We start from the raw sequence: 12,147 nt of genomic DNA, 5'->3' as shown, positions 1-12,147 counted from the left end.
AAGAAGAACACCTGCATTTGGTATACACTAAAGATGGTCACAACTGCCTTAATGAGCCCCAGAGTTTTTAGCTCTGAGTAACTGCATTCAGCCAAAATCCTCAGGGACAGAGAGAAAAACTCCATCAACTCTTTTTAAAATCTGGGACTCAAACAGTTCATGTGGAGAAGTGGACCTTCACCACCTGCCTCTCTCAGGAAGTATGAAAAGTATAGCTGCTTAATTCCCACAACCATTGCTTTTTAATCAGACTTTCTGCCGACCCTAGAGCACTTGCTATTCCTAGGGCAAGCGACACCACCAGTGGAGGGGAGCTGGAAGGGAGCGCAACACACAATAAGCACCCAAGAGAGGGCAGACCCTCCGTCTGGCACAGGAGCCTTGGGAGGGGCTGAGCACTGACTGCCAAGCAGAGGGGAAAGTCCAACCTGCCTGCCTGTGCTTGGTAGCAAAAGCCTTAAGAAAAGCATATTCAGCAAGGGAAAGAGGAGAATTCTCTTTCCTAGAAAATAAAGTATTTCAAGCTCTGACTAGTTGCTAAAGCATGTCACTCTCAAATCAGGTTTTATTATTTATTAATAATATACATAGTTTTTGTATATAATTACTGTTACATCTTAAAAATCAATCACATATGCATAAGCCTATTTTATATTAGTTATGGGGACAAAACTCAGAAAAATGAACTCAAACTAGTAATGATGCTTTCTTGCTTCCCTGTGTAATTCGCTCTTGTGGTTACTAAAAACTACTTACAGTTGAATACCAAAGAGAATGCTTTTTAATTACTGTAAATGCAGTCATCTCTATTACCTACAGAAATATTATTTAAGGTAATAACTTTAAGTCAGGACATTTGTGTAGTTTAATTTTTCTTTATAAACTTTGGGGGAACAGGCTTTGCAATAATGTAGCAATTTTCATGTAACCTTTCTGAAGGAGAAGAAAACAACTTACTTTACGTTTTTTCTTTCCTTGTCCTTTTCTTCAAGCCTCTTCATGTCTCTAGCCGCCTGATCCTAATGAAACAAAAGGCCGTATGGAATCACCAACTAAAAACACTGAAAGGAAAATTTCTTTATAAAGAATTTTTAGATTCAAACAAGTACCATCACAGTTTTAGCTATGCATTTTGACAACTGCACTTTGATGCAATCAAATTGTTTTTTGACAACTATTTTTTAGAGAGAAATACCCATGTTCTAAAAACGTGACTATATATGCAGATTTCACAGTTTTTATCTGCAAATATACCATGTGTGGAAAAATTAGCAAAAATGCTAGATTGGCTTTTTTTTTTAAAGAGTTAATGATATAATTACCAAAGTGAAAGTGAAGTTGCTCAATCGTGTCTGACTGACTCTTTGAGACCCCAATGGACTGTAGCTTACCAGGCTTCTCTGTCCATGGGATTTTCCAGGCAAGAGTACTGGAGCGGGTTGCCATTTCCTTCTCCAGGGGATCTTCCCAACCCAGGGATCGAACCCGGGTCTCCCACACTGTAGGCAGACGCTTTACCCTCTGAGCCACCAGGGAAGAGGCTAGTAAAAAAATGCAGATTTCTGTATCTGGCTCTAGAAAGGTGGTTCTGAGCCTTGGGTGATTCTATCCCCCGTGGACATTTGGCAGTATCAGGAGACATTTTTTGGTTGGCACAACTTGGGGTGGGGGGAGCGGTTACTAACATCCAGTGGGTGAAGGCCATAGATGCCTCTAAACATCCTGCAATGCCCAGGACAGCCCACCCAAGAATTATCCAGCCCTAAATGCCCTTAGGTTGAAAAAACGTGCACTAAATAAACTGCAGGCATGAAATTAAAAGACGCTTGCTCCCTGGAAGGAAAGCTATGAAGCAGAGACATCATCTTGCCAACAAAGGTCCGTACAGTCAAAACTATGGCTTTTCCCATAGTCATGTACAGATGTGAGAGCTGGACCATGAAGAAGGCTGAGCACCCAAGAACTGGTGTTCTGAACTGTGGTGCTGGGGAAGACTCTTAAGAGTCCCTTGGACTGCAAGACCACCAATCAATCCTACTGGAAATCAACCCTGAATATTCATTGGAAGGACTGATGCTGAACCTCCAATACTTTGGCCACCTAGTGGGAAAAGCTGACTCACTGGAAAAGACCCTGATGCTGGGAAAAGCTGAGGGCAGGAGAAGTGGGCAACAGTGGATGAGATGGCTGGACAGACAGCATCACTGACAATGGACATGAGTTTGAACAAACTCCAGGAGACAGTGAAGGACGGGGAGCCTGGCATGCTGTAGTCCAGGGGCTGCAAAGTCAGACACGACTTAGCAATGGAAAGACAACAAATAAATCTACTACATCAGAACCCTTTGGGGTGGACTTAAATACATGTAGTTTTTCCATTTTTCATAGGTAATTTTTATACAGCAAATTGATAATTATTGATCTAAATTAATTCTTTGCTTTATACACGTGAAAATCAAGGGTAGAAGAATTAACTACTTTTTGCCAAGGTTAAAATACATTCTGCTAACTCTTTTTTGTTGTAAAGCAATGTGAGTTTTTCTGACTTCTTTGATTTGGATTAATGCAATACCTTGGCAACAACACTCGCCCCAAGATCAGATAACATCCAATCTCTCTGTCCAAAAATCAGCAAAATGCCTTTGGATACTACTGCAGAAAATATCTGGAAGAATGATGTTATATCAAAAAGATTTAACCTCCAAACAGCTTCAACTACTTGAAGTTCCAAGCAAGAGAATTTGGACCATTCTTGGATACTCCTACTCAAAAAGGGCTATGCCAGCTTGCACTACCAAAAATTAAATCTAAATTTAAACCTCAAAAAATCAAGAGTTGATTTTTATTCTAATTCATCACTAGGGATCTGAAAAAATAATGAGAAACACAGCCCTTTGGGAAACGTCCATATATCAAGATTAAAAAAAAAACCTAAACCAACATGTACATGATATCTCAAACAAAACAAACCATTTATCCATTGCCTTTACTTCTAGAGAGAATCATTTAACACACTCTATTTACAAAATTGCTACCATCTTGCAAAGCACAGGTATGTTCTGAGTAGTTCTGGTAAGCATTATGCAGAAATACACAACACAAGAACTCAGATGCTGAATGATACAGCAAAAAGAACATGGGCTTTGGAGTTTACATGGGCTTTGGAGTTGAATCCTGGCTCTGCTACTTTTTAGGTATACACTCTTTGGAAAGTAATACATTCTAAATCAAAGGTGGGAAACCCAAAATACTCAATGGGTAGCAATTTCACAATGAATGAAGTGAGCCAAGATAAGAAAAGTTCTATTCTTCTGATACAGACATGTATTGCTTGCATTTTACTAAGTTGTTTTTGTTTAGCTGCTAGGTTGTGTCCGACTCTTTGACCCCATGGACTGTAGCCCTCCAGGCTTCTCTGTCCAGGGGATGTCCCAGGCCAGCACTGGAGTGGGTTGCTATTTCCCTCTCCAGCGGATCTGCCTGACCCAGGAATCAAACCCACATCTCTTGCTTGGCAGATAGATTCTTTACTACTGAGCCACCAGAGGAGGCCCTGAATATTCTAAAGAAGCATGCTCTAATTTTTCTTTTAACACATAGCACTGAGTTTTATTTTTGGATATTTGACAACAGACTCACACTCAGGAAAACTACATCTCTACTATAAGAAAATTACAACACAAATATGAGGGTAAAAGGCTCTAAGCAATGGCCTCAGTGTCAAGAAGACAATAGGGACTGATGGGCGAAGTAGAAAAAGCCTGCCTTGCCCGAAGCAGGCAGTTACTTAGTCAGCAACAGCCTGTTTTTTGCCACCCAAGAATGCAGTCCTAGTCTTGCCACATTTTTCACTTTTCAGGAGACTGATCTTTTAGGAAAAAAATCTCCAGATCTTAAAAATGTTGGCTCCTGTTTTTAAAAAGCATTGTTTACACCAAAGAAAACCACATCTTTACTGGATTCTTTTTCTCCCCTGCCTCCTTAGAGGAGAGATGAATTCTGGCTGAAGACTTCAGGTAACAAGTAACTGAGGGATCTAGAAGGACTTTACTTCATAACCAATGAAGTGACAGTTTCCGAGTAAGAGGAGTAACATGACAAGAAGCATGCTTCAGTCCAATTACTCCGCAGCTGCACACGACATGGACAGGAGAGCAGAGAGCCTAAAGAAGGGAGAGAATTGATTTAGACCAGTAAGAGTTAAGGTTGAGGGGAAGAGGACCATAATGGAGACAGAAACAGACACAAGAGACACTGTAGAGACTGACAGAGCCTGGCAGGGGAGGAGAGGAAGGCAGCACTACGTTCTGGACGAGAGCTGGTTCTCAGGACTGCTAAGCAAGGAAAATTAGATCTGCATCCCAGCTCCGCCACACAGTGCCAATGTGGTTTGGAGAAGTGATTTCTCTTAGGGTTCCATTTTTTATCAGTTAAGAAGTTTTAAATCGTTTTTCTGCCTATTCACTTTCGTTATTCCGAGGAATAAATGAAGCAAGTCATAAACATGCTTGATCAGTTACTAGAAGAAAAAAAGAGGGGACTTCCCCAGCAGTCCAGCAGCTAAGACTCTGCCTTCCAATACAGGGGGTACAGGTTCCATCACTGGTCAGGGAACTAAGATCCCACATACTACACAGCAAAAAAGAAAAAAAAAAAAAAGAGAGAGAGAGAGAGAAAACCCAAATAAGAAATGAAAGAGAAGAAATCACAACTATAACAACAACAACAAAAAAGCCCTAAGAGAATACTATGAACAATTAGATGCCAACAAATTCAACAACCTAGAAAAAACAAACAACTTTCTAGAAACATGCAGCCCACCAAAACTGAATGAAGAAGAGAAACAGGTAACTTGAACAAACCAAACACTAGAAATTAAATAAAATCTATAAGTAAAAAACTCCCTACAAACAGAAGTCCAGGACCAGCTTCACTGGGGAATTCTACCAAAAACACAAAGAACTTACACTGATCTTTCCCAAACTCTTCCAAAAGACCAAAGAGGAAGGAACACACCCAAAGACATTCTGCTGCTGCTGCTAAGTCGCTTCAGTCGTATCTGACTCTGTGTGACCCCATAGACGGCAGCCCACCAGGCTCCTCCGTCCCTGGGATTCTCCAGGCAAGAACACTGGAGTGGGTTGCCATGTCCTTCTCCAATGCAAGAAAGTGAAGAGTAAAAGTGAAGTCGCTCAGTCATGTCCGACTCTTAGCGACCCCATGGACTGCAGCCTATCAGGCTCCTCCACCCATGGGATTTTCCAGGCAAGAGTACTGGAGTGGGTTGCCATTGCCTTCTCCCAAAGCCATTCTATGAAGCCACTATCACCCTGAAACCAAAACTAGCAAAGACACTACCAAAAAATAAAAGTATAGGCCAGTATCTTTGATGAGTCTATGTGCTGTGTGCTATGCTCAGTTTCGTCTGACTCTTTGTGGGCCCATGGTCTATAGCCAGCCAGACTCCTTTGTACATGGAATTTTTCAGTCAATTACTGAGTCACTTTTTGCTGTACAGAAGAAATTAACACAACACTGTAAATCAACTATACCTTAATAAAATTTAAAAAAAAAAAAAAAAAAGAGGGGCTATTTAAAGGAAGAAATTAAAGCCAATGTGGGAATTTTCTGGCAGTCCAGTGGTTAGGACTGTGTTTTCACTGTGGAGAGCCAGGGCTAAATCCCAGGTTAAGAAACTAAAATTCCACATGCTGTTTATTGGGGCCAAAAAAAAAGAAAAAAAAAGTTAAAAGGGACCAGGGGGACACAGTCATGTAAAAATGGCCAATATGTTTCTAGAAAAGCAGAGCTGAAACTAAAGACAGACTATGGATCTAAAGATATTAATTTATTCACACAGAAGTTAATTTTGGAAGTGGGTGAGGTCACTAAGGAATTTTTATTATTATAAAGGAATGTATAAAGCCTGAAGACAGCACGTTAATAAAGAGAACTGTAGGAGAAACATCATATGAGAAATTGGAAGAGAATCATAAGAATGACAGATAACAGTCACATGGCTAGGTAAGGATTTTTCTTTTTGGTGTAATCATATGGTAGTTGTTTTTTAAGAGCTAAAGACATAGAAATACCAATAGATGAAATGATATGTTGGAGATTTACTTTAAATAATGTAAAAGGGGGTGGGAGGTGTCAGATAACAAAAGACTGGCCAAAGTGTTACCTGATAAAGCCGGGTGAAGGGTATATGGGAACTCATCTTATTATTCTACTTTATGTGTTTGAAATTATCCATAATACAAAGTAATTAAACAGAAAAGTCAGAGACATGGGAGAAAAGAACAAAATACAAAATCACAAAAAGCCTAGTGAGAAGAGTTTTAAGGAGGAAGAGGTCACAAGTCTCAATTTCTATAGCAAGGTCACGAACATGGATAAAAAGAAACAAAACACCAAAAATACTGAATACAGAATGTGTAATTTTAGCACAAACACCAAAAATACTGAATACAGAATGTGTAATTTTGGCAAATTTCTTAAGTTTAATTACCTTAAATATGTATTCAATAAAAGCTAGACTGAGTAAGATAGTATCCATTTAAGACTATACGAAGAATTATTAAAATAAAACACACCACACCACACACACACACACACACACACACACACACACACACACTCACTTGAGCCACTATGTTCAAGGGTTACAGTTCAAATTCCTAGGCATCAATCATCTCTAAAAATGCTACAGGGCCATGGAAGGATATTTAAGAAACTACGGAATACAAGAGCAAAATTCTTTCAACACAGGGCCAATGAACACACTCTGTCTGAGGACTAAAGCACTAGGTTAATTTGACCTGTTTCTAATTGCTAAAAATGTTAACGTAACAGTGTTGATACTTGCCTCCACTTCAGCCATGAATGCCTCTAAGGGATCATCATCACTGTCAGAGTCTACTGGCTTGGAATGGAATTGCTGGCGGGTAGGTGAGTTCTCAGCAGGAATGTAAGGTAAATCAACATTGCTAGAATCTTCTTCCTCATCTTCAAAATATCTGAAAATTAAGATGCATGATTGATAAAGTGAATGCTTAATTTGAGGGTGGGTGAATCTTTAACAAAATTTTTATTATGGTGTATGTTACCATTAAGAGATTTTGGTCCTTTGGCTTAGGACCCAATTATTAAGTATCACTTGATATATGCCAAATTCTAATACTGCAAAAAAACCACAGCAGATTCTCTATTTCAGTAGTGTCTGTTAAAAATTACATTTCTAGTTCTGTCAAAAGGGATGAGTTTCCAATACAAAATTATCAACAGCATATCACTGTTGAATAGATACAGCAAATATTAAAGCATATGCTATGGAAAAAATACTTTCGTATGAAATATCAAAAGCCTAGTTTATTCTTCACCACACTTTAAAAACTTTGAGAGATTAAATTCATAAGGCTAGAGATTTTCTTAAAAAGTTCTGGGCTATTTTCTAAGAACCAACAAAAAGACTTCTAGAATTGAAAATAAATGCTCAAGAATATAGCTAATATTTTATAACTATAAAAGGAGTATAACCTTTAAAAACTGTGAATCACTCTGTCGAACACTCAAAACTTATATAACATTGTACATGAACCACACTTCCTCACCATACTATGTTAAGTATTCAGAAACAACTTCAACATCTGGAAAAAGTACCACTTTCCCTCTAACAGATATCCCAGAAAAGAGTATCGATATAGCTATACACTAAAACAAAACAAAAATACTGTTTAGAGTTTATCCCAGAATTAAATGAAAGAGTAATACAACAGAATATTAGATCAAAACTACAGGCTAAACCTCAAGGCATTTCAAGTCTTCATTTTTAAAACTCTATAACCATTCTTATATGCTATACACACACACACATTTATAAATAAATGCGTATTTATTTATACAGTAGTTTCATTTAATGTATCCCTGAGCTGGTAAACTGGTCTCTAGAATAATGATCCTGGACTTTGCTGAATCTTAAACACTTACTTATGAACTTAATTGCTAAATAATATACCAATTTTTAAAAATGCTGCTAAATACTTTAAAAACTGTGATCCTGAGGCTTAAAAAAAAAAAAAAAAAAAAGCTCAACAGTGTAACGACCAGGCTAGAATAATAGCAGTACAAGATTTCTTTAGACCTGGCAAAAAAAAACCAACTTAAAATCTGTAAAGAATTAGAGCTCAAACTTTCAAACCCCAGCTTTTCAACAATCACCTTATTAGACAATCAAGTTAGAAAAGGTAACTGGTAAATATGGTTCCTGAGAACTGTGAGCAAAAATCTGAGATTTTCCTACCACTATAAGATGTTACAACACAACAGTTTGTAACAGTTTTAAGTTCAGTGTTGAGTTAAACTATGTCTCTACCAGTTCTGACAACTGCCTGTGTTTACCAAACAACTTCTATGCTGTAAATAAAACACTTCAGTGAAGAACATTAAAACCCATGTAAATTAAATAATTTAATTTAAAATAAAACACTTAAGCCATATTTAGGTTTCAATGGCCTCAAATCTATTTTGGAACAAGGAAAAATAAAGGACCACACAAGTACTATATTCCTTATGAATGAGTGAATGTAACAATTTAACTCGTTAAGAACAATGCAATTCAGTGAGATAACCAATTTAAGAAGTTGTGTTATTATTTGAGAAACAAATGGCTTTATTGCTTCAGTTTTTTTGATGGAATGAATACCTCAAAGACTAACCTTGCTAAATTACCAGATATTATTACCACTTACGCATTTTCTTCATCGAAGTTGGCCCGTTTAGAACCAATTTTGTAGAAAGAAGGGAGCTGTGGTGGAGCCGACTTTCCGAAGCCAGAGGCAGAGCTGGCTGCCCCAAAGGCACTATGGGACTGCTGCGGGAGCTTCGGCTCCTCCTTCTTCCCAGCACTGATGGCGAAGCCGCCAAAGCCAAAGCCCCTCTTAGTGCCGGGGCCACCTTTATTCCAGTTCATGGTGTCAGTGACTGATCTGTTAGAAACAAGACACACGTACAAATTTAACTTTATATAAAGTGAGCAGCCCACTGATGTTTATGTCTCTTCCAACCTTTACCTACAATTTTAAACATTTGCCTCTCAATTAAAATTTTAATTTTGGAAGAAAAAAGATTGGTACAACACTGTAAATCAATTATACTTCAATTAAAAAAATTTTAACTTTGGACTTCAGATATGCAATATGCTAACCTTAATAAAACAGTCACATTTTCTTTTTTTTGATATACATTTTTAAATTGGGGGATAACTGCTTTACAATTTTGTGTAAAGTTGTACACAAAATTGCTGGTTTCCGTTGTGCAGCAATGTGAATCGATCATAATTTTACACACACACACTCCCCTCTCCATCTTGAGCCCCCTTTCTCTCTGGGAATCAGTCATACTTTTACACACACATAACACACCTCTCCCTCTTGAGCTCCCTTCCTCTTCCCCTGAAAGTCACATTTTCTGAAACACTGAAGACAGCATAATTTATTTTACAGAGATTTCAATTGGAAGAGGAATTCAGTATTTTATATCATACCCTTCAAAAAGATTTGATTGCCAGTTGAATATCTTTTTCAGTTAGCCTACTGTTAAAAGATTACAAAGAAATTTCCTGAGCATCAATCAAACTCATTTAAAAATAAATTTTTTTATCTTATTAGCCTTGGTTTCAAAAAACCATTTTTTAATGAAACAAGTTACCTAAGTTTCACAGAATACCAGAAAACTCAGAAAGCAAAAAAGACCAAAATTTAACACTACCTGAAACTACTCTCCCAGATAACAATTTTGTTGATATATTTTGCTATTTTTTCTATGCATATGTGTATACACACACACACTTTAAGATCAAAACTGAAACCATACTGTACAAATTGTTTTACCGATTTCTTCACCTTATGATACACATGACTATGTCAATAAACACATTTCTCTACTTCTGTTTCTTTTTTTTTAAAGTTGTGAAACATATCATATATCTTTATCCATACATTATTTCCTTAGGCTCAATTTTTAAAAACACAACTGCTTATCAAAGGGAAAGTGCATTTTAAGTTTCACATTTATGGAAAAGTGTCCATTATACACTGATAACATGATAAGGACATAAAACAAGGTCAGTGGTATGATTCAACATAAAAATATGTTACCTGTACCAAGATAGCTGGAGGGCTATTTATCAAAATGTTAATACCAATTATTTGAATTTTACTTTTTTTCTCTGTATTAAAGTTTACCATTAATAAGAAAAGTGTATATTTTTATAAAAGACTCTGAAGTCAACGTGAAAAGAGTTTCAAAAACTGCTTTTTATGATGGCACTGTTCAAGTGACTAGGAACAGGAACAATATGCTCTGCTCTTCTGGTTCTATACTCCGCTCACTGGTTTTGTTTTATTGCTGTTACACAGTACTTAGTTCAGCCTGTTTAGTATTAAATTTGATTTATGCTATGTCAATCTCTACCCTTAGTTCCAGGTAGGGACTGTCTTTACTCATTTTGGACCTTTCGTAGAAAATATTTATGGTTCGAGTAAGCATTTAATAAGTAATAGCTTACTCAAACATAATTAAGACCATTTCCTTCCTTCTTCTGGAATCCCTTAAGAGGAATCAACATAATTCTAGTGAGATGGTATTTACTTAGAAGATTTACAAGCCAGAAAATTTTAGCATCTGAGAGTACTGTTTAACCAATCTGTGAGCCTGGCCTTCCAAGAGCTGTTCCTAAGCAACAAAAATTACAGATTCTGAATTTTAACCTTTTTCCTAGTGTATATAATACATAATAAGAGACTGTTAATAATTAATCCATTAAATTATAGATTCTGAATTTTATCCCTTTTCCTGTGTATATAATGCATAATAAAAGGCTAATAATAAGCCATTGAAATAGGTAAAGGAAGGATGGAAAAAACAAATGTTGGTAGATTTTAAGAATTACATGAACAATCTCATGGCTTATTGAAAGCCTGTTGAGAAAGTTCAGGCACTGTATTGGGTGCTGGGCATTCATCGATGAAAAGATACCATCCCATTCTCAAGGAATTCAGTGAGTTTTAGGCAGCTTACAAAAAGAAATGATGTGTAGAGGTATTACACAAAGCACATTCATCGATGGCCCAGGAGAAGAGTACCCAACCTACCATGAATGGGGGACAAGGCAGTTTTTCTGGAGATGACAGTGGTGTTAACTTTTTAAACCTGAAGAGGCACTAGACCAAGGAAGAAGTGTCAGAGACAGAAGTTTAGATCAAAGGCACTGTAAATGCTACCACAGAGGGCTGGAAATAGTTTAGTGCAGCTAGAGTTCTCTAAGACATTTGGGAAAGCTGCAGGGCACATGTTCAGAAAGACAAACAGGGCCCAGATACAGGGTTGGTATACTATGCTAAGAATACACCATGCAAAAATACACTCTGCCAGCTGTAAGGAATCCATGTTTTGGATCACCATTTTAGAGAGATCAGATGAGAGATGGCATGAAAAGTTGGGACACAAGGAAAGTGGTTAGGACATTATCATAAAAATGCAGATAAACCACATCAAAGTACTACAAAACTCAGGAAGTGGCTATGAGGAAGGGTGGAGTGTAGATCTGATGTTGTACTGAGGTATTTATGAGGAAGAATCAACTGGGGAGAATGACCAAATCAGACGTGGAAGCTGAGGAGGAAGGAAGAGTCTAGAATAATTTTGGAGGGTTCTGGCTTTTACAGATTGGGTGAATGATGGTGCCATTAACAGAGATGGAAACCCAGAAAAGTCATGGGTGGAGAAGCAGGTAGAAAGTGAGATCAGTTCACAGTACCTATGGGAGCACTCAGGATAGCTGGCAAGTAAGGTCTGTAACTGCACAGAGAGGTCTGTGAAGGAGTTATAGGTCCCACACAAGATATCTGCATTTGAGGTTACTGATGTAGATAAGCCAGCAGAGAGGGCAGAGAGAGCGAGAAAAGAGGTGTTAGCGGAGGTCCATACTTAGGAAGGATCGGGACAAGAAGCTCACGTGAAAACCTGAGAGAGAGAGAGAGAGAGAGAGAGGGTAGCAGAGAACAGTGACATAGATGGTGCTAAGTTTTACAAGCAGAAAGAAATGTTCAATGTTAATAAGAAAAGAGGGATGGGGGCGGGGAGGGG

The 12,147-nt window shown here is 37.8% G+C and overlaps 1 protein-coding gene across 1 annotated transcript in view; it reads right to left on the bottom strand.

Moving 5' to 3' along the window:
- DDX42 (DEAD-box helicase 42) overlaps positions 1–12,147 on the bottom strand; it is a 34,873-nt gene that overhangs the window by 16,970 nt on the left and 5,756 nt on the right. Inside the window, exons 2-4 of the mRNA XM_068976226.1 lie at positions 8,751–8,987; positions 6,869–7,019; positions 958–1,019 (exon numbers count right to left, since the gene is read on the bottom strand). Coding sequence (XP_068832327.1) covers positions 958–1,019; positions 6,869–7,019; positions 8,751–8,971 — 434 coding nt within the window. The 5' untranslated portion in view covers positions 8,972–8,987. The remainder of the gene's footprint in view (positions 1–957; positions 1,020–6,868; positions 7,020–8,750; positions 8,988–12,147) is intronic.

The sequence above is a fragment of the Capricornis sumatraensis genome, chromosome 8 (assembly GCF_032405125.1).
Source record: "Capricornis sumatraensis isolate serow.1 chromosome 8, serow.2, whole genome shotgun sequence".
NCBI classification, from domain to species: domain Eukaryota; kingdom Metazoa; phylum Chordata; class Mammalia; order Artiodactyla; family Bovidae; genus Capricornis; species Capricornis sumatraensis.
Note: the sequence above shows the minus strand (reverse complement) of the source record. Positions and strands in the feature narration are given on the sequence as shown.